General features: G+C 41.2%; 1 protein-coding gene across 1 annotated transcript in view; it reads right to left on the bottom strand.

The window, feature by feature from the left end:
- OLFML2A (olfactomedin like 2A) overlaps positions 1–27557 on the bottom strand; it is a 109771-nt gene that overhangs the window by 51799 nt on the left and 30415 nt on the right. Inside the window, exon 2 of the mRNA XM_056540025.1 lies at positions 8980–9243. Within this exon, the coding sequence (XP_056396000.1) occupies positions 8980–9243 (264 nt within the window). The remainder of the gene's footprint in view (positions 1–8979; positions 9244–27557) is intronic.

Consider the following 27557-nt stretch of genomic DNA (forward strand, 5'->3'; position numbering starts at 1 on the left):
AGCATACAGCAGCTGACATTTTTTAACAGAAGAATTACAAAACTCTCTGGCACCAGTTGATTTAAAAAAAAAAAAAAATTCCTCTGGAGTATCCCTTTAATAAACTAATAAAGATATTTAATAAAATAATTCAAATAGATACAAAAAAATAAAGATATATACATAGAGCCATCTGATTACAAACAACCAGCTTTAATAAGTGTGTGTGATAGCCTGGGGCGATGTAGGGTATGGGGAGTGTAGCTGTGCGGTTACTAAAGGGTGCTTGTTAACCCTTGCTATTCGTGACGCCAGGGTGAGGGGTCCTCAGTAATGCTTGTCCTACCACCACCCTTCCCAAGAGCGATAGGGAGGTAGATAATAATAGAGTGTCCACAACCGGAGAGTTTTCTGAAACAGTATTAACTTTTACTGAAGGTTTTCTGCAAGCTTCAATAACATAACAGTCTCTAAGCATAACAACAGCTTGGAGATTAGCAAAGGTTGGGACTTTAGCATTTAGAGTCTTTTAGTACTGTGCGTTGTTCCACTGGATTTAGGGGATTAATTGCGGTCCAGTAGTCACGCTAGCATTGGCGGGGATTTAGATTTGAACTCACGGTTTTGGTTCTGCTGAGGCCGGCAGGTTTTTGAGGCCTAGCGTGTCTTTGAAAGTTGCGTAGCACCGTCCTGTTAGTTTGGCATTTACGAGAGCAGCAACCCAAGAGAGCGATAATTGGACGCAGCTCCCTTACATGGGCAGGGGCTGGACTAATGCTAATTGGTCCATATTGAGGTCAATAACCATTACAGAGATTTGTGGGTAACACGTGACCCAAGGACCTCCAAAGGTGCTCCAACATACACATTTGTAGTTCATTCCCAGCAATCTAGATAGCAAGGTTAACCCCTGACATACCCAGCAATGTTTATTTATGAAGAGAATAGATAAATGTTTCCCTGAAAACAAATAAAGCCCATAGCAGAACACTATAACTCTTGGCATTCTAATCGATATCTTTCCTTCGGTCTGTAGGGAGTCATCACTGTATTTCTTTTCTTTCCAGCCGCATCACAAGTTCCTTCCCCGCCACTTATCTAATGTGGAAGATGCATTGGGGAGTAAAAAGGAACCTTTCTCATGTATTTTCCAGCTCACAACATTTAGTGAGAGCTTGTGACATTTGCCACACTTTGATTTCAAAGCCGCCTTTGTGGAGTTCAAACATTAGATGGTTATTACTATGCGGAGGAATTCATCAACGTGCTAAGACTAAGGGATATTGCATACAGTATTGTCACTGTCTTTGTATTTTGGCAAAGTGTGGTGTCCCAGTACAGGACATGGTCCTGTACCCTCCCTAAGTTCCCTCAGGAAGAGTCCCTGCAGTCCATACGGCTCTCCCCTTTACTCCCCTTCTATTGTTTCATATAAATGCATTGTATATATTGTGTACATATTGTTCATTATACATAAAGTTGTACAAATGTATAGAGGTTAGTCATGTGAACCACTGTCATGTGACACTACCCAGAGTACCATGGGTACAGGAGACACAGGCTTTGCAACCAATGGGCTTTAGTCCAGCCTCCTTAGTATATAAGGGGCTGTAGTCTCTAGACTCTCTCTCTCTCTCTCTCTCTCTCTCTCTCTCTCTCTCTCTCTCTCTCTCTCTTATCTCCTGGATTTCAGACAAGCACAATCAGCATATACTACTAAATTCATCTCATCTAGGCCAAAGCCTAAAGAACCTGCAGCCACTTCAAAACGTGAGTTATCAAGCTCTATCTACAATTCTAGTGACTACTACTCAACTCAAGAATAGTATCAGTAGCACAGTGGCCTGCATAGATATTCTCAATACTACAAGTCCCAGCAAGCCTTCAAGGTATCCTGTGTCCCGGTTGCCTCTAGAGAATCTGCATAACTGTAAAGACCGTTTAAGAATTACAAGTAAAAGTTCCAGTTCTTGCATAATTCCTGCTGTGGACATTCCTTTATTGGAGACCGTTTCTTGGGTTGGTTGACGGCGGTTAGTATACCGAAATAACCACATCCTGGCGTCACGAATAATCCGGGGTTAATAACACCTTACCCCACAGGGTTAATACCACCAGACCCTGCTACACTATAGCAACACCCCAACTCACCACAAAAGTAAGCTAGGAATAAACTTCAGGACAATTATATTAATGGGCTTCTTCGGGATAAGAAGAGTAAAGACTGTTTAATTTTTTTATTTTTGTGGCCCCATTCACTTGAATGAGGAGTTGTAATACCAGGTAGAGACCATGGACAGGAGTGGCACTGCTTCTTTATAATGGTGGACAACTCCTTTATACGAATTACTATATTATGCATATTGCAATTGCGTATACATAAGACATTTTTATCAATCAATCTTAATGAATGTATTACATATGGGAAGCCGTCCTGTGGAATGAGGATTCATTGAATAAATCAGTTCCCAAAAAGCATGACCAGGCAGAAAACTCAGTAACTTACCGGATATTAGCTCTTCAATGAATCCTAAGGGGATTGAGCTACAGATTTGTAATTGCCAGTAAATAATATGGAGTAGCCGTCAAACACTAATAATTCAGCGCTATATCGATCCCTTAATGGAAACCGAGTCCAGTCGCTTGAATGGTTGCTCAATACTGGGAGATCAATCAGCAATATACAGTCACCTTTATGGCTTTTCCATTATCTTAATTGTTAAGTTAACTTCAGTGCTATTTAGTTTATTGACAGAGATATAAAGCAGCTTTTAAATGGTAGATGGCGACTGGAATACAGGAGACAGGGGTCAAGGGGGGACAACATGTCCTTTAAAATCCAGTCTGCTTACCCTGAAAGGACTTCAGTCACCCGAGTGTTGTTTTTGGAATATATAGAAGAGCAGCCACAAGGGGCTTCTCCCTGCTACCAGCCACATTGGATGGCAAGGGTGAGGCAACAGCTGGATGGGCCAGATGATGATCCAAAAGTGCTACAATCTGAGCTATTCGAAATACTAAGGATAAGCATGTGCCAGTGCCACATTTATTTTTTCCATTAGGTGGCACACTTTAGTGGTTGCTTAGGACGCGTGTAGTACCCAGTAGTGCCATTCATTATTTTGGCATCTTTCTTTTTTTTGGCTGATTTTTGTCTTGTCTAATAGTAGTGGTGCACATTCTGGACTCTACTCTAGACCTAAAAGGGTACTCCACTGATAGACATCTTATCCCCTATCCAAAGGATAGGGGATAAGAGGTCTGATTGTGGGGGTCCCGCTGCAGGGGCCCCCCGCGATCTCCCACAGCACCCGACGTTCGAAACAAATGCCAGGTTCCTGCGGCAGTGATTGTAACGTCACGGCCATGCCCCTTGTGATGTCACGCCACGTCCCCCTCCATTCATGTCTATGGGAGGGGGCGTGTCGGCCAACACGCCCCCTCCAATAGACATGAATGGAGGGGGGCGTGACACGACATCACGAGGGTTGTGGCAGTGACGTCAATTGTGCAAAATACACTAACCTTTTTCTTGAAGGAGTAATCCTAAAATATAACTTTTTCTTCAGCTGAGAATACATTTTGGTAAACCCCAACGTCTAATTGCATGCCAGTATTCATACTATTTATACAGTACCATCTACAAATTCTAAAATCGTAGGTGTACGTTCATTCAATCTATATGCAGCAATGGATTTCCTCCCTTGATATCTATACTAACAACTAAATAGAACATTTTTATATGATCATCCCCCAGGATGTCTTTGTCTATTTTATGTATCACACTCAAAAATAGAAAGGGGATAACATGCTGATTAGCAGGGTTTGACCGCTGGGACCCCCCACTAATCCTTAGAACCAAACGCACATGCATGGCCAGCCCTGCACTCATTCTCTATGGAGCTTCTGAACATTGCCAAGCACTGAAATGAAGCATTGGCTCCGTACACAAGGGCCCTCATTTCCTAACAGGATTCCTACTCTTTTTGTCGGGTTTTGCGCCTAACTTCTCTCACATGGACCATGCGACAGAATGGCCCTTATTTACTAAGAATGAAGTGTAGGTTTCTTTGTGGGTTTTAAATTCCCTAAAAAAAAATTCCACTGTATTTACTAAGATTTTCCTACAGTTTGCACTTTTCCCCCAATTCTTTTTTTATTATTTTTTTTTTTTACACATGCTCTGATCAGTGGGGTTTTACTCAGCTCAAATCCACCACATTTTCTGTGGTTTCTTTTCCATCACCACGCCCCCTTTTCCCAACAGACACGCCCCCTTTTCAGGTTCTCAGTAAAATGGAGAGTTGGTCGGGTTTTTCAATTCTGGCGCAGACAGAGTCTGGCGCACAACCCAACAAAACATGTCGGGTTTACAACAGTAAATGAGGGCCAATGTGCGACAGGAAAAAAACCGACAAAATCAGAATCTCTCAGAGTGAAAAAAAAAGAAATAATGACAAAATGGGCGTGGTTTTCAGGAAAAGGGGCGTGTTCCCTACAATTCAACCAAAATCACTTGTCTTTTCTAAAAACCACTCTGAAAATCATGTGAATTTTCTGGGAAGAAAACCCTACACTTTAAAGCATGCGAAAGCGGAGTAAATTAGTAAATACCATGGGGGAAAAAAAAGGTCGAAACAGCAAAAAACACAACAAAACCAAAGTATCATTTGGGGATACTTTTAGGGGGATACATTTCAACTTTGAGACTACCTTTTTTAAGGGGCCATATTTGAGCCCTCACGTGTTGAGTTGACATCCACCGTGCCAGACTATAGTAAATTGGCAAAATATAGAGAAAAAAGTGGCCACCATTTGTCAGTCTTTGTCTATAGAAGGTTACTATAATTTACCTCACTTTTAGTATATCTAGAAGAGAAGACATGATGGGAAAGCTAACCGGAGATCATATGCTAAACATTAGACCCAGTTTCATTTAAATAAGTCACTGTAGTGTTTAGAGTCCTGGCTCAGTGAGAAAATAAGGGAAGCCTTAGGGAGTTTTCATAGAAAATAGAAATGTCTCAGTTGCATGGGATAAAGCGACCATCCCGCGGCTCAGACATTTTCCCATGACTTCCTGTGATAGGGATATAATTAGCTGGTAAAAATATACAGAACTCATCCTTCACAGACAACGCCTGGAGCTGCTATCGATTAGGATTTTCCAGTATAATACCACAAGTATATGATCATATCCCACTAATAGGAGTAGTATTCCTGTGTACAGTCTTTTAATAACCCATTTCTCCATTTCCGGTAATCTAGGCATCTTATGCCATCTGACAACTACTAAAGGCAAATATTCTTCTGCTTTTTTGCACATCCTCTTCCAAACTCTACGTGCATTTAAATCTCCATAGGCATGCTATGGGAATCAATATATTGATGGCCATATAGGTTGTAACCCAGTATCAGGCACCCATGTAGTCAATCATTCTTTATTTCATGTGTTATAACAGGAGCAGGCATATATGTTAAGACGCCTGAGCCCACTTTTAAAATCTGTAACAGGGTCCCTGACCTGTATATATATATATATATATATATATTATATATATATATATATATATATATATATATATTACTGTGGCAAATGGGCCTAAAGGCCTCCTTATGCAAACTGGTCTAGGGGCTATGGCTACCTTAGCACCCTCTATACCAATACTCCTATGTCAAGTAGTATAGTAGTCTATTGGACAGTGCAGAGTCTACTTGTTCTGAGGATAAGTTCAGTAGACTTTGTATATGCCCAGAAGACCAGGGTTCATTAAACCCTTTGATGGAATGCATTCCCTTTCATAGAGCATTGACTGTATACAGATGGCATTCTATGGTTGCTTGGCAATGACTTCATTACATCCAAGACTCTCAACTCATTGTTCTTTCTTTTACAGACATGTCTGTGAAAAACTGAGGTTATTAGGGTCCCGTCTGGGATGGCGGCTCTACATTATACATAGACATCACAAACTAGACCCTAATGGCCTGATATCTCACAGACAGTGAATGAAAATATAGACGGTTGTGACCAACAACCCCCCCCCCCCCCCCACACACACTTCCTGAGCAAGGAGGTTACCTGAGGTTTCCCAAGAAATTCCCCATTTATTATCCACCTCATCTATATAAGTTATTTGTCAAGGCAAAAAAAATAAATAGGTAAAACAATAAATAAATGGAAAAAAACAGGTGAGCCAATTCATTCCCTTGGCTTTTTATGTTTGATTTTAGTGTTCATTTTCTTAATTGATGTTTCTCTGTATCTATGAGGTTCGTTCCACACGAAGTGGAATTTTCTGTGTTTTACATCAGAATTTTGCGGTGGAATGGTGGCAACTTTTATCACTGAAACATTGAATGTAACCCCCTTAAAAATGCCTTCTAAGATCCATATATATATATATATATATATATATATATATATATATATATATATTATATATGTTAAGTTTTTCTATCAACAGAGCTGTAAGGGGGCTCGTGTTTCATGTGGACGATTTTTAACAGAACCATTTATTTTATCATATTTTAAATGTTTGTGGGGGTCAAATAAAAAAAAAAAAAAAAGAGTTTTTGTTATTTTTTTGCTACTTAAAAAAATATTCTTAAACTTTTTTTTTGCCAGCCATGAAGCTGTAGCAACACAGCCAGCAATTTTATTGATAGCATTTTGGTTGCTTTTTTTTATCCATGTTTTTAGTTTTTACATGTGATAACGAAATAGTATTTCTGAAACTTTTTATGTTTTTTTTTTTTTTTTTTTTTTTTTATACAGCGTCCACTGAGCAGGACAAAATGCCATATTTAATAGTTAAGCGGATCCCTCCAGGGAAAACAAACCAGGATAGAGGCAGCGCACAGGACTTCAAGGGTAAAAAGGTTTATTTACCCGGCATGCAACGCGTTTCGCTGGATAACCAGCTTCATCAGGCATGTTGAGGGTGGAGATACATAGGGTATTTATACACAAGTTAACCCGCACATTGCTGGAATAAAAGCAATAGGCAGGAGCCCATAAAACACACATATAAAAAATAGTAAAATACAAAAATATATAAAAATAAATAGATAACAAAATTATATATATCTCACATACCCAACTAGAAAAATTGGATATGTATATACATAAAATATAAAATATAAAATACCGTATATAAAATATAAAAAACCGCATAGCTGCTTTCGCAATCATGCGTTCCCTTAATCCGAAATACATTTTTCGAAATATTTCGAAAAATGTATTTCGGATTAAGGGAACGCATGATTGCGAAAGCAGCTATGCGGTTTACCTTTTATCTTGTATTTGCGGTTTGCAGTATGTGGGCCGCACTGTTCAGACAGTGCGGTCCCGCATGAATAAACATTGTTCTAATGTGGGAAGACAATTCATGCTACACAGTGTCTCACGACACATATGTCAAATACACTCCGGGAATTTTGACTGTCTTAAATTAAAAATCATTGAAGTCATACCATCTATTATAAAAAATCGTTTCCAAAGGCTAATTAATAGAGAATCATACTGGATTTTTTAACTTGGTTCCCTTTTCCCTGGTGGTTTAAATGAGATGATTGAGAACGCTGTGTGACTTGACTTGCCTTCTATTATCATATCATATTATAAATATATTACAAATTTATTGACATATTTTATATTTTATGTATATACATATCCAATTTTTCTAGTTGGGTATGTGAGATATATATAATTTTGTTATCTATTTATTTTTATATATTTTTGTATTTTACTATTTTTTATATGTGTGTTTTATGGGCTCCTGCCTATTGCTTTTATTCCAGCAATGTGCGGGTTAACTGTTGTGTATAAATACCCTATGTATCTCCACCCTACACATGCCTGATGAAGCTGGTTATCCAGCGAAACGCGTTGCATGCCGGGTAAATAAACCTTTTTACCCTTGAAGTCCTGTGCGCTGCCTCTATCCTGGTTTGTTCCCTGGAGGGATCCGCTTAATTTCTTCGCCTGTGTGTCCAGGAGCAGCTGCCGCTCTTCGCCCGTTGCAGGGTCACTTCACGCCTTCACCATAGTTGTACTTGGTCGCAGTACAACTATACTTGGTGAGCAAGTTTTCTTGTCTATTATCTTTTCTTTTACATTACGCTATCACACTAGGAGCGCTCTCCTTGTCTGTCTATTGATATTTAATAGTTAGTATTTTCACATGGGGATATCTATTATGTTAATCGTTTTTGTTGAATTTTAGCTTTTTTTATTGGAAAAATGGGAAAAGGAAGTCAATTTGAATTATTATTATTTTGGCTTTTTTGTTTCTTTTAAACTTGAAAACATTTCTTAAGGGGGTAACTATCTTTTGATCCGCATGAAAGGATCCTATCCCCAAACTCTAGTGTCTGCAATTCCGTATACCACCCAGTTTATCGACAGTCTGGCAAATCCTCGCATCCCAATGCTTTCTTTAGGGGCAGAGAATTTCCAAATATTTCTGAATATTTATTCCGCAAGTGAATTCAAGTTTTACAATCTCATCTACTTGCCTAGTGCGTAAATCTGCAGGGAAGATTGTCAAAATTGTTTCCCCATACGGACTTTTAATCATCTCATTTTATTATACATCAGTAAAAAGCCAAATAGAGAAGAAAAAAAAAGCTACATGGAGAAGACGGGTTTCCATAGTAAACATGAGAATTGGGAACATCAGGTGCTCATTCACCTGTCCAGGTTTAAACAATTTTTAAGAAAGGGTACAACACATGAAAGCTGGGTTCACCTGTCCATGGGCCCCATAGGTTGACTTTATGTCATGTTTATCCCTGTACACATAGGGACAATGGCCCAGATTTATCAAACTGTGTGAGAGAAAAAGTGGAGGGATTTTTCCCCAGCAACCAATCACAACTCAGCTAACAAGCTGAGGTAAAGTGAAAGCTGAGCTGTGATTGGTTGCTGTGGGGAAATCCCTCCACTTTTTCTCTCACACAGTTTGATAAATCTAGGCCAATAATATTATAAGATACCTTGAATAGTTCCGGAGCCTGTTTCTTCATTTTCTCCATTTTCCATTCATTTTCACAGGGATTAAGAGAAGATGGTGGAGCAGTACAGGAACACTTGCAATCTGACCCTGAGCTGACTGTTTCCACTGTATAATAGTCCTCTACACGCATATCGCCATCTTTGATACGGGCACAAGCCTCTTTACTTAGGGGTCTCATGATACATTTACAGCGACAGTCCGAGCCTTCTGAAATCATCCTTACATGGTCTACATCCCCAAAAATCTGGAAAACAAAAATATTACAAATTAAGCATTTTTTATAAGAACACCGTAAAATAGGCATAGTAGCTGTCATATTATATACTACAATGCATTATATCATTTATGTGGGTATCCTTCATATAATCTGGCTCCAAAAACCTACCAATAGGTTAAAGGGGTATTCCAGGAAAAAACTTTTTTATATATATATCAACTGGCTCCAGAAAGTTAAACAGATTTGTAAATTACTTCTATTAAAAAATCTTAATCCTTTCAGTACTTATGAGCTTCTGAAGTTAAGGTTGTTCTTTTCTGTCTAAGTGCTCTCTGATGACACGTGTCTCGGGAACCGCTCAGTTTAGAAGAGGTTTGCTATGGGGATTTGCTTCTAAACTGGGCAGTTCCCGAGACACGTGTCATCAGAGAGCACTTAGACAGAAAAGAACAACCTTAACTTCAGAAGCTCATAAGTACTGAAAGGATTAAGATTTTTTAATAGAAGTAATTTACAAATCTGTTTAACTTTCTGGAGCCAGTTGATATATATAAAAAAGTTTTTTCCTGGATAACCCATTTAATGAAGGAAATTGTCAAATGAGGACAGACAATCTCTAAACTTCAGAATATAATGGTGATGATAAGTACCGTATTTTTCGCCGTATACGACGCACTTTTTCTTCCCCAAAACTGTGGGGGGGGGAGTTGGTGCGTCTTATACGGCGAATACTTGCGACCATCAATGGCCGGGACCCGCCGCTAATACAGGACATCACCAATCACGATCCGGAGCGTCGGGGACACCACAGGGACGCGGCGACAGCGATGGAGCGACATCCAGGGCAGCGGTGACGGGTCCGGAGGGGCGGGGACACGTGAGTACTACCTCCTATACCAGTGGTCTTCAACCTGCGGACCTCCAGATGTTGCAAAACTACAACTCCCAGCATGCCCGGACAGCCAACGGCTGTCCGGGCATGCTGGGAGTTGTAGTTTTGCAACATCTGGAGGTCCGCAGGTTGAAGACCACCATTGGGTGCAGAATCTTTATTTTTTTTAGATTTTGCACCTATAAATTGGGTGCGTCTTATACGCCGGTGCGTCCTATAGGGCGAAAAATACGGTATAGGAAATAGTAGCGTTAAGAACAATGCTACCTTAAGTGTAAGCCATGAGAGGAGTAAGCATTCCCAAAGCAGGGACCATAGCTGTACTAGAGGTCCCTGTATACTTTGGTCCATGTACGGGATCCATACAAAGGTCCCAATGTATGTCTTCAATTTCCATGGATCTAAAAACACAATTCAAAAAATCCCACCCTGGGATTTGGGGTTACACCATATCAAAGGAACAAGGAACAGGATCTCCAGTGATTCCAAGGAGAGTATAAAATGCAAACCTTATTTATGCTATTAAAGGGGTACTCCGGTGAAAAATCTTAATCCTTTCAGTACTTTTTAGCAGCTGTTTGCTACAGAGGAAAATCTTTAATTTTTTGAATTTCTTTTTTGTGTTGTCCACAGTGCTCTCTGCTGACACCTGATGCCCGTATCCGGAACTGTCCAGAGCAGGAGAAAATCCCCATAGCAAACCTATGCTACTCTGGACAGTTCCTGAAACGGACAGAGGTGTCAGCAGAGAGCACTGTGGACAACACAGAAAAGAAATTCAAAAAGTAAAGAATTTCCTCTGTAGCATACAGCTGCTAAAAAGTACCAAAAGGATTAAGATTTTTTAATAGAAGTAATTTACAAATCTGTTTAACTTTCTAGCACCCGTTCATTTAAAAAAAAAAAGTTTTCCACCAGAGTACCCCTTTAAACAGATTTGTAAATTACTTCTATTCAAAAATCTTAATCCTTCCTGTACTTATTAGCCGCTGAATACTACAGTGGAAATTCTTTTCCGTTTGAAACACAGAGCTGACATATTTGTCCATTTTAGGAACTGTCCAGAGTAAAAGGAAATCCCCATAGTAAACATATGCTGTTCTGGACAGTTTTTAAAATGGACAGAGATGTCAGCAGAGAGCACTGTGCTCGTGATGTCAGCAGAGAGCTCTGTGTTTCAAAAAGAAAAGAATTTCCACTGTAGTATTCAGCAGCTAATTAGTATAGGAAGGATTAAGATTTTTTAATAGAAGTAATTTACAAATCTGTTTAACTTTCTGGCACCAGTTGATTTAAAAAAAAAATATATAAGTTTTTCACCGGAGTACCCCTTTAACCCATCAGTAAAGAGAGTCAGCATTCACCTGTTCTGTGTTTTACCCGCTGTGTTGCTGTCATGAATAAATTTAGAATTTTACATTCACCTTGGAAAGACTGGAGATACTCTTCCTTGTCTGGACTCTTCGTGCCCCCCTTCATATTTCTTTGTTCCCTGGTGCTGTAGAATCCCTTTTGCTGAAAAAAGTTAAAGTGTACCTCCACTGATGGTCCCAGATAGGAGTTAAAAATTCCTAGCAACTTCTGAGACTTGACCCGAGAGTATAGCGATCTGGAGTGTTGCCGGAAGTCTTCTAGACTTGCATGGGACTTCTGGCAAAAACGTCTCCAGATTGCGATAACCTTAGGGCAAATGTTGAGAATTATAAAACACAGATCCTGGACCATCGGTGGAGGAAAGCTTTAAAGGGGTACTCCGGTGGAAAACTTTTTTTTTTTTTTAAATCACTGGTGGCAGAAAGTTAAACAGATTAGTAAATGACTTCTATTAAAAAAAAAATCTTAATCTTTCCAGTACTTATTAGCTGCTGAATACTACAGAGGATATTTTTTTTCTTTTTTGGAACACAGAGCTCTCTGCTGACATCATGAGTACAGTGCTCTCATGCAACATGTGTTTGCTATGGGGATTTTCTTCTACTCTGGACAGTTCTTAAAATGGACAGAGATGTCAGCAGAGAGCACTGGGGTCATGATGTCAGCAGAGAGCTCTGTGTTCCAACCATTTCCTCTGCAGTATTCAGCAGCCAATAAATACTGGAAGGATTTAGATTTTTTAATAGAAGTCATTTACAAATCTGTTTAACTTTCTGGCACCAGTTGATTTAAAAAAATTAAGTTTTTCACCGGAGTACCCCTTTAAAGGCAAGTCTACTGCTCTGTTCATTTACATCTGTTCACGATTCTATTTTCCCATAGGACCAATTCAACGAAAGTATTAGCTGAAAAATTGACAAAATTGCTTGAACAATACAAACTTGTGATAAGCGTGTCCCATTTTTTTTTTTTAACTATATAGAGAACCCTTTGCCAGACACCATTGTGCATGAATTCTGTCAGTACAGTCATTTAGTCCCAATTTTTGACCAATTAGTACGTAGCATGAAGCCGACTGGCAGCTGCGTCCATGTTGAAGGACAGACAAGTAATGAGTGTCTAGAATCCAGTCTATGCCGGACAATGGCACGATTTGTATTGTGCCAACTTGCTGCACAATTCTCAACTTGTTCATCCTCTAAACAAAATCAATTCTCAATGCTTCATATTTAATCAGTAACCATCGCGTTGTCAGGTTTTTTCCGCTCTGTTTGGTTAGAATTATTTTCCTGGCTTCGGGCTTCATAAACACATAGGGGGAAAAATGGGGCTGTACATACCGTACATTTTAGGTTCTATACATTTCAGATTTAAAGAGTTATTCCAGTTCATATAAAGACTATTCTTTGTAGAATAATGTGTTTTATGACTTTCTCATGGTTTTCAGGAACTCAGCTTGCAGTAAGTTAATGGGAACCTTTAGAAGAAAATCTGTTGGAGGTCACGTGATACACAAGTGCATTGCTTATTACAAGATACATCATAGTACAGTGTTTCCGTAACTTACAATGGCCTCAGGTTACAATATACAACATACAATGGTCTTTTCTGGACCATTGTTACTTGAAACCAGACTCAACATACAATGCTACAGATCTGTGAAACATGTCAATGGTTGTAATAACCGACCTAAAAGTTGTGATCATAGAGACCATGGGTATATTACTTTAAAGGGGTATTCCAGGCCAAAACTTTTTTTTATATATCAACTGGCTCCAGAAAGTTAAACAGATTTGTAAATTACTTCTATTAAAAAATCTTAATCCTTCCAATAGTTATTAGCTTCTGAAGTTGAGTTGTTGTATTCTGTCTAACTGCTCTCTGATGACTCACGTCCCGGGAGCTGTGCAGTTCCTATGGGGATATTCTCCCATGCACAGCTCCCGGGACGTGACATCATCATTGAGCAGTTAGACAGAAAACTTCAAAAGCTAATAACTATTGGAAGGATTAAGATTTTTTTAATAGAAGTCATTTACAAATATGTTTAACTTTCCGGAGCCAGTTTTGCCTGGAATACCCCTTTAACTGAAGTCTGTTGCATCCAAGTCAGTGAAGTCACTGTTTTCCAACCAGGGTGCCTCCAGCTGTTGCAAAACTACAACTACCAGCATGATAGGAGTTGTAATTTTGGAGGCTGGAGGTACCCTGGTTGGGAAGCACTGGGAAAAGTATTCACACATTCTAACATGTTTTTCAAGACAATCATCCAAGTTGCATTGAGAAGAATACAAAAAAACAAACAAAAAACTAAATTATTAAGTCTTTGTAATATGACTTTAAAAGGTCTGTCAGAGATATTGTTGCAGAGAGGCTATGTTCACACCATGTATTTTGTGGTTCAGAAATAATTTTACAAGCAAATTGAGTCAGATTTTTTTTTTCTCTAAATGTTTCTTGTTGTTTTTTTGGAGCATTTTCTGCACATTTTAGTTTTGCATAGTGTTATGGAGCTTTTGGCTATTTTACAGCCATTTGGGCAAATCAGGTTTTAGTTTTTTATGCAATAATGGGAGAATAAAAATTATTTTTTCAATATATTTTTTTGGGTTGTAAAAAGGCCCAAAACAAGCACTATGCACTTTTACAGCTGGTATAATTACGGGCGTAAAATTAAACCACATGTGAACGGTCAGGTGTTTTACAATTGGGTTCAAGGCAATTATGTGGTAAATTTTTTTTTTTTAAATGAATGCTTCTTTGAAGTGTAAAACAGATGTTTTAAAATTACACTCCAAAAAAAAACTACATGTAAAAGCCATACAGGCATAGATTTATCAAGCACGGACCTTAAAAGGAGTAGTCCAGTCAAAAGACAAAAAAAAAAACTCTCTCCTTACAACAGGAAACAGGATAGGGGATAAATGTCGTCTCTCTGCATGAAGCAAGCTGTGTCGACCATGGCACAAAGCGGTGGATTACACTCCCCCTACATGCATCTCTATGGGAGAGCCGGTGTAGTGTCATATTTTGTGTTTTGCCATGGAATGTGTTACATGACTCAGCACTTTCCACTGCTGGACTAAGGCTGCTTTATTGGCTGACACACCCACACCCGCCCTCTACCATTGGTTCTTCGGGGGATGAGGAGGGGTGTGCGCGTGTCATGTGACCACCTATACTGTGTGTGTAACACCGTTCAGTGTGTGTTTGGCTCCCACAGCATTCATTCCCCGCTATGGGGATCGTGCTTGTGGGGGAGAAGCAGAGATAAATGAATGCTGTGGGAGCAAAAGACACACTGAAGAGAACGGTGTTACACACACAGTATAGGTGGTCACGTGACACGCGCACACCCCTCCCCTTCCCCCCCAAGAACAAATGGTAGGGGGCTGGTGTGCGTGTGTCAGCCAATAAAGCAGCCTTAGTCCAGCTCTGGAAAGTGCTGAGTCATGTAACACATTCCATGGCAAAACACAAAATATGACACTACACCAGAGATACACAATACACAAACACTGTATCTCTGGCTCTCCCATATACATGGAGGGGGCATGTTAGTGGCATGGTTGACACAGCTTCATTCATGTAGAGAGCCAGGGTGCCAGGCAGGAGATCGTGGGGGTTCCCTGCAATCTGACATTTATCCCCTTTTAGAATGGAGACCCACATTTTTCAGAGTGACCATTGGGTAGGATGTCTCATGTTCATTCTCTTCTCATTGACAGCTCCTGTGCTGGCTATCATCGCTCTCATTAGGGCTGTCAATCGAGTCAAAGGGTTGGTGTGGGCTAGGATAAGAAAAGGGAGGAATGGACTCTGCATATTAGTAAAGTATATGCCTGTTAATGTGGCTTGGACTGTGAATAAATATGTATACTTATATTTTTCCAGCAGTAGTCTATGTTACAATTATGAACAAGCAGAAAAATGGGTGGTGGCACTACCAAAATGTGGGTTACAACCAGTCCACACCAACACAGTAATAAAACACATAAAAAAAAAAAAAAAAAAAAGAAGAGTAGAGGATCCAGTGCAATGTAACAGGAACACAATGATCAAGGTCCACAATCGGCACTTGAATGTGACATATCTAAGGCTGGATGGTAACCATGAAACAGCCATCGTCATCTTTTGCTCAGTCAGCTCATGCTGATCGCACTCCTCTCTGCGCTTGGGCTTATTTTGTATTGTGTGTGTGAATAAAAGCATTGAAACTTAAAGGTGAGTGCTGCTGATTTTTCCTACTCGCTATTTCACATTCACTCTACATAATGATACAGCTACAGAATAAGGAGCCAGAACACGGTTATTACTAGCAGATGTTTACTCCATTAAGCCCTCGGTAGTGATCACTTATTCATAATCTAGCATTAAGAAAGAAGTATTTTGCCAAAAAAATAATAATTCCACACTTTTTCTCTGTTTACATGAATCATTCCCCACCTCCTATTTTTTCCATTCAGAAACAGTGACTCAGCATCTCAAGCTATTTACAAAATCACTTCACTATAACCTAAAAATAAAACCAATTAAAAGGGATAGTTGGCTTTTCAACCATTTAAAATGTCTGTCTGTCTGTCTGAGTCTGAGTCTATGTACTTGGGCTTGCAAGGATATTGTATACAGCTAGACCACTAGACTTTTATACTTTGTGGACTATAACTCCACCCATTACTACATGAGCCTTACCGTCTACCATAGTCAGAGGGATATAAAGTTAGCTGAATTTCCAGCTAGAGTGTACAGCAGGAACAGGAAGTTTGTTACATGATGTACACCAGACAGGATGTGGGGGGAAAAAAAAGACAACATAGTAGACAACTTGCATTAGAAGCAGAAGGAACACATGAAAGATCACAGAAAAGGTAGTAAAATATTACATCAAACATGTAATGGCAGGGGGAGGGACGTGGAGCCCTGTCCATGCCTCTGACATTACCAGCAGTGAAGGGGTTAACAAGGTATGGCCCAAGGTCCAAACCAGGAGAAGTATGAGATGCCAAGGCTTAGTGCCCTGATGAAGTGATTGGTTTATCCACTGTGCTAGCAACAAGGCTGATGGCCCTGGTAATGGTTAGTGTTGAGCGGCATAGGCCATATTCAAATTTGTGATATTTCGCGAATATATGGACGAATATTCGTCATATATTTGCTAAATTAGCATATGCGAAAATTAGTATATACAAAAATTTGCATATGCGAAAATTCGCACGGCAGTCTCACACAGTAGTATTAGAGCCTTCTTTACACCACACAAGCTGGAAGCAGAGACGGATGATCACTGTGATGTGTACTGTGAAAAAAAAAAAGAATATTCATAATGGCGAATATTCTCCAATATTCGAGAATTCGCCAATATGCGATATTCGCGAATAAAATTTGCATTGCGAATATTCGTGAGCCACACTAGTAATGGTGTGGTTCCTGCCTCCAGTATGCTGAAAGCAGCGGGGAGTTGCAGTCGTGATCAGTGCTGGAGCCTGAAGAGAAAATATTTACCAATTTATAATCATTTATTAGACAGAGGACAATAATGTTTATTATCATAAAACCTATGTATGCTTCATGCAGGTTATGGAAAACCCTCTATTTCAATAACACATGAGTATTTATTTTATCCCTCCATTGAAATCAATGGCTGGAAATTGAAAATAACAGAAAACTCTGACCATAGTGCCAAGAAGATCTATTATGCAAGCTGAAACCCTATTTAAAGGGGCGGTCTCATCACAAACCAATTTAACAAAAACAGTTTAATATAAGAGCTGCCATGGTGATCAGCTGATCCTATTAGAACTTGCTCCTGAGCTACAGTAGCGTTAGTTTCTCATTTCCACTGCAGCGGCCACTTCAGGGGAAATGTAGTACTACATGCACCCACTTCAGTACATTGATAGACCAGGTATGCCGGAGTAAGTGCTTCTTCTTGTTAGTGACCTCTTCTCTGGGAGGGGGAACAGAGTAGGAGACCTACCCTCCATAAAACCCATTTAATTTTAATACGACATATGGGAAAGGTTTTCAGGATGAGTCAATTCCATTAACTAAACCAGAGTTAATTTTACTAGAAAGTTCATCTCTTTCTGCTCTAAACATCATTCAGGCACATTTCTAGTCACCAGTGATCCTCTTTATCTGAATTTGAGGTTGGTAAAGCTGTAAGACAAAACACATGTAGGGACCTGCTAGAAGAAGACATATTTGCAGCTTTGGAAGTCCAGAACATGTAAATTCCACCCAGAATACGCAGCTTGTATAAGTCTGAATGACCTTCAAAGAGGCTTAACTCATTAAGATGAGATGCAGGGTAACTTATCAGAATTACAGAAACCCCCTTGGTACGTAATGGATATTGCACATTCACATTGACATTGCATGAATTCATCCCTGACAATCCTCATTTTATTATGTTGTTAAATAAGCCTACTAGGGAAGTGATAATGCGATGGCCTCCTGAGATAGCCTAATAGCTATAATAACAGTAGAGGTCATGGCAATAATATTCTTTTAACCTTGTCATGCCCTCATATTCTTTTCCTAGCAGCAGCTGTCCTGCCCACAGGATGCCTCCATTTACCAAGCTAGGGCTTTGCCAGTGCAGGTTTTGACAAGTCTAAAGCATTGACAAATATTAGCTGTAAAATAGGTTTGCTTTTCTGTGAAAATCTGTGGTATGCATTGTGCAGCATTGTGTAACCTGGGTCATGGTATACAACAGGTTTCAAAACCGAGAGATCATGTTTGCTCTTGATGAAAAACTTTTATCCACTTCAACCAGAATCCAACAATGCTGAAAATAAACAGGTTAAGAGCCATAATCTCCCTGAGCCATTATACTATTAGTAGAAGATCTTCTGTTTTCCCAAGGGTGAGGTGGACGTCTCAATCTCCCAGAGTTAAAGGGATTCTATGCTAAATAATGCTGTAAAGTATTATCCTTTATGTGAAATCTTCTAATGTAGTAGTGTAGAAACAATGGCCCAGATGGGTCAGTACCACCCTTTTCTACTTGTTCAGGGCTGTTTTTGTGGCACACAGGCTTTCTGCCATATTTACTATTTCTGTGTGCCATTTAGAGGTCTCTTTTTAGGGGGCAGGTTGTCGCTCTGTGCAGATTTATGGAAAGAAACCAACAGATTATGGCTCTTTATTCTGTCGCAGCATATACCACTTTGAAAAAGTTATAAACAAGATCCTAACACGCAGCATGTTACCAAGATCAGACACTCCGCATCAAAGTTATCATATAATAAATACACTACCACTCAAGCAAAGCAACAGTAACTCTGGGCCAATGTTGCTAACCGGAAACCATCTACGAGCAGGCTATATTTTGCACTGTTGACTGATCTAGAAAAGATTGGTTTATTAATACCTGAAAATCCAATGCATAGTTACAAATATTCCCAAACATGATGTAAGTAAACAGAAAACTCCAGGCCATACACCCTTCAGCACTCAAAAAACTAAACAGAAAATGACAATAGGATCAGTTGTAACACTGTATCACTGTTCAGTAGACAGGAACACTCTGGGTAGTAGACCCGCTGGACCTGTGTGGCAGATAATGCTGGCCATACCAGGGAGTGGAGTCTAAGGTGCCGCTGGTTTTCACTGGTTTTGAGCCCGCCGCAAAGCGGGATGGACTTTCTTAGGCAGCACCCAGATCGCTACCCCTGGCACGACTTGACCACACAGGCAGCTGAGGAGATTCGAGGTACAGAAGGAGAACAGCAACTCGTAGTCAGGATTGCAGAAGTTCTGGGCAGGCGGCACTGGTGCGTGGTCAGCAACGAAGCAGGAGGTCAGTAGGCAGGCGGCACAGGAGCAAGGTCAGTAACGTAGCAGGAGGTCAGAAAGAAGGCAAGGAAAAACACAGTAACGCTTTCTCAATGGCACAAGGCAACAAAGATCCAGCAGAGATGTGGGGGAGGAGCAGGAACTTATAGAGGAGACACAGGTGAACACCTAATTAAGGGTGTACTGGCCCTTTAAATCTTAAAGCTCCAGCACACGCCCTGGGAGACACGCGCAGGAGGTGAGAGGCAGGAGAAGAGATGGAGAACCAGGGTGAGTAACGGGCTGGGATTCGCATGCGGGCGCATCCCGTGATGTGAACCGCAGCCTCGCTAGCAGCAGTAGATGACAGGGAAATGCGCTCATGCCCAGCACAGGTGGCAAGAGCATAGACTGTAACAGTACCCCCCCCCCCCCCCCTTGGTCTCCCCGTCCTTTTTCGGTTCAGAAATTTCCTGAGAAGGTCACGTTTCAGGATATTCTCCTCCGGCTCCCAAGATCTCTACTTAGGACCATAACCTTCCCAGTCAGCCAAGAAAAATTGTTTACCTCTAACGGTCTTGGTGATAAGAACCTCTTTGACCTTAAAGACATGAAAAGAGTCGGAGACTGGCATGGGGACAAGATGCTTTTGTGAAAAACTGTTTATGACAAGAGGATTGAGGAGAGAAACCTGGAAAGAATTAGGAATACACAATGTAGCAGGTAAACAGAGTTTGTAAGAGACAGGATATATTTTTTGTAACACTTGGAAGGGACCAAGATAGCAAGGAGCGAGCTTGTAGCAGGGTATCTTGAACCAAATACATTTGGAGGAAAGCCAAACCTTGTCACCAGGAGAAAAGGACGGAAGGGATCTTCTACTCTTATCAGCTTGTGCCTTCATACGTGTGGAGGCTTGAGAAAGATATTGTCGAGTTGTAGCCAAATGGTAGAGAAGTCCCGAACAAGCTCATCAACAGCTGGCACACCGGAAGAGACTGGAAGAGGGAAATGGAGATGGAGTCCATAAACAACAAAAAATGAAGACCTTGTAGATTCAGAATCCTTATGATTATATGAGAACTCTGCCCAAGAGAGAAGATCGACCCAATCGTTCTGGCGAGCTGAAACAAAATGATGAAGATAAGTCTCTAAAATGTTATTTAACCTCTCCACCTGACCATTGGACTGAGGGTGGTAGGCAGAGGAGAAGTCCAAATTGATTTCCAGATGGGTACAAAGAGCTCGCCAGAATTTTCAAACAAACTGAACTCCTCAATCCGAAACGATATGCTGTGGAAGACCATGTAGATGAAAAAAATATGGAGCAATAAATACTTAGCCAGCTGTGGAGCAGATGGGAGGCCAGGAAGAGGGATGAAATGTGCCATTTTGGAAAACCGATCGACCACAACCCAAATGACCATGTTATTCCGGGAAGGAGGCAGATCGGTGATAAAGTCCATAGCGATGTGAGACCAGGGAGTCTCTGAAATGGGCAAAGGCTACAAGAGTCCAGCTGGTTGCTGCCGAGAAGTTTTGTCATGGGCACAAGTTTCACAGGAATGGACAAAATCAAACACATCACATTCAAGATGCGGCCACCAGTAATGCTGAGAAATAAGGAGTAAAGTCTTACGTACACCAGGATGACCTGCCAACAGAGAAGAATGACCCCACTTCAGTACCGTGCGTTTCAAACTGGCGGGTACAAAGGATCTTCCAGGAGGCACTTGCTGAATTTCGTCAGGAGCGACAGAAATCAAGCGATCTGGAGGAATAATATGCCTTGGTGTGGAGTCCAACCCTATGACGTCAGAGGACCTGGAGAGAGCATCAGCTCTGATGTTCTTGTTAGCTGCACGGAAATGAATGTAGAAATTGAATCTAGAAAAGAACAAAGACCACCTTGCCTGGCGAGGATTCATTCGCTGAGCAGACTGCAAGTACAGAAGATTCTTATGGTCTGTGTAGATGCTGACCAGATGAGAAGACCCTTCCAATAAATGTCACCATTCCTCTAAGGCAAGCTTAATGGCAAGGAGTCCTTGATCTCCAATGGAGTAGTTCCTTTCAGCAGGAGAGAAAGTCTTGGAAAAGAAACCACAAGTTACAGTCTTGCCCTTGGCATTTCTCTGGGTCAGAACGGCACCGGCTCCAACAGAAGAGGCATCAACCTCCAAAGCGAAGGGCTTCTTCGTATAAGGTCTAGAAAGCACGGGAGCAGAGGAAAATGCAGACTTTAAATGGGTGAAGGCCTGTTCAGCCTCAGGAGGCCATGACTTTGGATTAGAGCCCATTTTAATGAGAGCCACAATCGGGGCAACCAAAGAAGAGAAATGTGGGATAAATTGACGATAGTAATTAGTGAATCCCAGAAAGCATTGAATAGCCTGTAGGCCAGAAGGACGAGGCCAATCCAATACCGCAGACAATTTATCTGGATCCATCTGCAGGCCTTGATGAGAAACAATGTAGCCGAGAAATGGGAGACTTGATTTCTCGAATAGACATTTCTCCAGTTTGGCATAAAGATGATTCTTCCGAAGGCAGTGAAGAACCTGATGAACATGAGTTTGATGCGCTTCTAAGTTGGTAGAGAAGATCAAGATGTCATCTAGGTATACGACAACACAGGTGTAGAGAAGATCTCGGAAAATGTAATTGACAAATTCCTGAAAAATGGCAGGAGCATTGCCAAGCACGAAGGCCATCACGAGATACTCAAAATGTCAATCATGAGTGTTAAAGGCCGTTTTCCATTCATCTCCCTCATGGATACGAATGAGATTATATGCTCCTCGCAAGTCCAACTTGGTGAAGACCTTGGCTCCTTGGATATGGTCAAAAAGTTCAGAGATAAGAGGAAGTGGATAACTTTTTTTGACCCAGATTTTGTTGAGTCCCCTGTAGTCAATACATGGACGGAGTGAGCCATCCTTCTTCCCTACAAAGAAGAAACCTGCTCCAGCAGGAGAAGAGGACTTACGGATAAATCCCTTTTGGAGGTTCTCCTGGATATACTCTGCCATGGCTTTGGTCTCAGGAACCGATAACGGGTAAATTCTTCCATGAGGAGAAGTGGTTCCAGGCAGTAAATCTATAGGGCAAATCGTAAGGACAATGTGGAGGTAGAGACTCAGCCTGCTTCATTCAGAACACATCAGAGAAGTTTTGGTAAGATGAAGGCAGACCAGGCAAAGGAGGAGGACGAGAAACAACTTTAGGCTGGACTGGACTGAGACAAACATTTTGACAGAACATTCCCAGCAAATAATTTTTCCAGTTCTCCAATCTAGTTGCTGAGAGTGATGTCGGAGCCAATGAAGACCAAGAAGAAGCTCAGAAGTACAGTGATTACAGTACATAGAATTCAATCTCTTCTTTATGCAAGATACCCACTTGCGTGAAAGGCTCAGTACGAAATAGCACCTTACAGTCAAAATTTTGTCCCTTCACAGAGGAGATGCTTGGCAAGTCGAGTAACAGGAAGATGGTATTTGTGGACCAAAGAAGCATCAATAGTCACCTGACTATTGAATCCAAAAATGCTGTAGCGCTGAAGGAAGACTTGGCAGAAGTGAAGACTTGTACAGAAATGGTCAAGCGAGGAGAGGTGGTATGCACACCTAGGGACACCTCTCCTACGTGCCCTAGGTGCGAGCGTTTTCCCGGATACTGTGGGCGAACAGAACAGTCTTTGAGGAAGTGTTCCGGGCTAGCACAATACAAGCACAAATTGTCTCACTGCATCGTCATGATCTCTCCTGTTGTGTAAGACGGGAATGATCCACTTGCATAGCCTCTTCAGCAAGAGGCGCAGGAAACTGTAGAGGTTGACGTTGAAACACGTGTGCCAGGCGAGAATATCTCCGTGTTCGGGCAGGTTCCCTCCCTAAGCACAGTTCTCCCTGCCTTTGAGCAAAACGCACATCAATACGTGTGGCCAGGTTGATAAGTTCAGTCAGAGAAGAAGGAGGATCACGTGCAGCAAGGGCATCTTTAATCCCGCTAGACAGACCTTTTTTTGAATTTGGCACACAAGGCCTCATCATTCCATGCTAGTTCTGAAGCTAGAGTGCGGAATTGAACCACATAGTCACCAACGGAAGAATTCCCTTGACATAGGTTCAGCAAAGCCGTCTCAGCAGAAGAGGCATGTGCGGGTTCCTCAAAGACCCAGCAAAATTCTGCCAGAAAAGCTATGAAGTTGGAAGCTACCGGATCACCGCAGTCCCAAAGGGGTGTAGCCCAGGCCAGGGCTTTTCCAGACAGTAGGCTAATAACAAAGGTCACCTTAGCACGTTCTGTCGGAAACTGTTCAGACATGAGCTCCAAATGCATGTGTAACGAAGCCTCTGCATAACTTGAAATCACCATCATATTTAGAGGGTAATGGCAGATGTAACTGGGAGCCAGAAGACACTGCAGGAGCTGGAGGAGGGAGTGGGACAGGTTGCGGGTGCTGCTGCTGTTGCAAGGCCAAAAGTTGTTGCATCATAGCTGAAAGTTGAGAGAGTTGCTGCGCCTGTCGCAGAGTCTAAGGTGCCGCTGGTTTTCACCGGAGCCTGCCGCAAAGCGGGATGGACTTGCTGAGGCAGGCGGCACCCAGGTCGCTACTCCTGGCACGACTTGACCACACAGGCGGCTGAAGAGATTCGAGGTACAGAAGGAGAACAGCAACTCGTAGTCAGGATAGCAGACGGTCTGGGCAGGCGGCACTGGTGCACAGTCAGGAACGAAGCAGAAGGTCAGTAGGCAGGCGGCACAGGATAAAGGTCAGGAATGTAGCAGGAGGTCAGAAACAAAGCAAGGCAAAACAAAACACAGTAACACTTTCTCAATGGCACAAGGCAACAAAGATCCGGCAGGCATGTGGGGGAGGAGTAGGAACCTATACAGGAGACACAGGTGAACACATAATTAAGGGCGTACTGGCCCTTTAAATCTTAAATCTCAGGCCTGCGTGCCCTAGGAAACGGGGACACACGCGCCAGAAGTGAGAGGCAGGAGAGGAGGTGGCAGAGGATCGGGGCGAGTGACGCGCTGGGATTCGCATGCGGGCACGTCCCATGATGTGAACCCCAGCCGGCAACAGTAGATGACACGGAAATGCGCTCACGGCCAGCACAGGCAGCTGGAGCGCAGACCATAGCATTAGCCAACTGCAGCATGTCTTAAAACATTAATATCCTGCTGCGAGTGGTAAAAAATTGAAAATATTATCTATACTGATCTTACCCTGGTCCCCCCGTAGCTCCTATTCGGCTTCGCCTGGTCCCTAATCTTCCCCAAGGAAGAAGATAAAAGTCGAAGGACTAGACAGAGCGGAACAGGACTAGGGCCAGCTAAGTTTGCTGATGTTTTTTCCTTGACTATAAACAATGAGTTCTTCTAATAGTACTTTGCTGTTTAAAATCACATCCCATTAAGACTCACATGTATATTATACATTCCATTTAAAAAAAGAAAAACAATGGAATGGAATAAAAGTGTTGTGGTAAAAGAGTGTTGTGGTAAATCGGTTTTATTTGTGTGTGTATACACACACACACACACACACACACACATACTGATACTGACATCACTAACATATAAGTTTTTTAATGTACTAGGAGGAGGAGGAATTCATTCTTCATATCCAGTCAGCAGACACGTCACTGGGAACATCAGTGGTTGGATTTAAACTTGTCCTTCTAAGTAGTGAAATACCAGGCAGGTGTAGAATGTTCACCACGCAGGCGGTTTACAGCACAGATTCTCCTACACATGTCAGGACCCTGGTTGCACCCATAAAGGGGGTGTTGTTAGATTCCTCAGACACTTCACACAAAGGTGAGAAATAAGATTATTTACCTCACCGCAATGTGTACAAGAAAAGCCCTGGCTGCCATGATATCCCAAGGTGTTAGGAACTGCCTGGTAACTGCATCCAGTGACTGTATCCATGACAAAACCCTGCAGCAAATAAGGAGAAACTTAATTCTCTCCTAGAAGAGGAATCCTTTCAGTTATACTTTTGACTCAACCCCAATACTGCTAAAGTGCCTTAGTGATGAACACAATACTGTGCGAGAGGTGGCTAGAAGGGGCCCAGCAGAGGACTTCATGCCTCTCAATTGAGTTCTTCTTTAACACAGATCTATACTTAAAGCACAAAGAACACTGCTGTTTCAATAATAATTAATTATATGGTATACTGTATTCTAGAATACTAAAGGGGTTGTCCAGTTGAATTTTGTAATTTGCTATTGCCTGCAAAAAAAATAAAAATGCTTTATCTTATCTTCCTCTGCTCCCTCATAATGCCGGTATCTGGGCTTCCCATCACCGGCCGGTGTCTCTGAACGTAGCATCTACACCAAGGGGAACTGACGTGTCGCTCGTCAATCACTGGCCGAGGCTGGACATCTCTGCGGCCAATGATTGGCAGAGCGACACTGTGGCGTCATGTCTACAGGTCCAACCAGCTCCGGTGAAGCAGACTGTCAGCAGAGACAGAGTGCCCTGATCTCGGAGCTACGAGGGAGCGGAGGAAGGTCAATTAAAGTGTTATTGTTTTTATTTTATTTTTTTAGGTAGCCTGGGGAAAGTAGCAAATAAAACAATCTACTGGACAACCCCTTTAATCAAATAATAATTATAATATTAAAAACAACAACTTTGCCCTGACTTACTGCTGCAAATGCACCAGAACTATAGTGCAATTTTTTTCCCCAAAATAGCTGGTGCATATGCTGTCCACCACATTTATTAAGCACTTTTTAAGCCTCGTCCTACAAAGGGACTCGAGTGGCTTTCCTGGCAAAGGACCTGTCTTTGCTTGAACGAGCAAAGGTTTAACATGCAACAACGTGCACCAAAATTTTGCTGCAAATTAGGCCTAAACATTCTATGATTTAGTATTTTTTTATTATTATTTTTTTCTTCACTCTTAATTATCAGTGTCATTGAGCAAGGATGACCCCCCCCCCCCCCCCCCCCGCTATGATAACTAAAAGCCTTACTACTTTTCATGTCACTATGTAAACATGAGATGTATGAAGAATACCCAGCATTCTTTACTTTGAACATGGGATGTCTCTTGTAAAACGACCTTCTCACTTCATTGGATTGAGATGCGGTGACCATTAGGATTACCACCACATTCTATATGGCTTTGAAAGCTTGAAATATTTCGGTACTCAGATTACTAGAACCACTGGTGAATTTAGAGATGAACAGCTGTCATATGTGTAGGCGGAAGTTTATACTGTGCAGTCATCTGGTTTACCATTCATTACATGGGATCATTACCCAACTGTTGCATAAAACTCAACTCCCAGCATGCACTATGAAAAATGGCATCATTATTTCCCTGTCAGAATCATGAGAGCAATACCTACAATCCACACCAGACACAAAATATGAGAAAAAAAAATGAATACATCTTTAATGAAAAATCAATTAAAACACTTAAAAAAGGACAATGATAGTCATAAAAACTGACAAATGTGAGGTAGATTACAACAAGATAAAGTGCATATATCAACAGTGCAGTCCTGTAGGGCCACCAGTATATAATATACAAAGAATGTCTATACAAATACACTATATATCTGAAATGCAAGGGGTATAATCACAGACAGTTTATGTGATTAGTGGGGTAGCATGTGGCACTGGGAAATATACACCAACAGAGGTAAGTATATGTGAGTGAGCGACTAAGCCTCCGGAGTAACCGATAGGTTACATGAATCCCTCACCAAACCCCCACACGCTACAGCAGCATAACCCTCATTGCACATACCCCAATAAGTCGGCAGCACCCCACATCTTTATTGAAACATCAATTAAAAACACTTAAAAAGGACAATGACAGTCAGAAAAACTGACGAATGTGAGGTAGATTACAACAAGGTAAAGTGCATATATCAACAGTGCAGTCCTGTAGGGCCACCAGTATATAATATACAAAGGATGTCTATACAAATACACTATATATCTGAAATGCAAAGTATATAATCACAGACAGTTTATGTGATTAGTGGGGTAGCATGTGGCCCTGGGAGAAATACACCAGAGGTAAGTATATGCAAGTGAGCGACTAAGCCTCCGCTGTAACCGATAGGTTACACAAATCATTCACTCATATGTCCTCATTTATTGTGCTAGGTCTATATACATGCTGCTTGTCATGTTTGGTCACTATGCTTTTCACTTTAATCACTTTCACCATATTCACTTTAATTTTATATAATATGTACATGTACATATATATATATATATATATATATATATATATATATATATA

Source organism: Hyla sarda, chromosome 9, assembly GCF_029499605.1.
Source record: "Hyla sarda isolate aHylSar1 chromosome 9, aHylSar1.hap1, whole genome shotgun sequence".
In the NCBI taxonomy this organism is placed as follows: Eukaryota; Metazoa; Chordata; class Amphibia; order Anura; family Hylidae; genus Hyla; species Hyla sarda.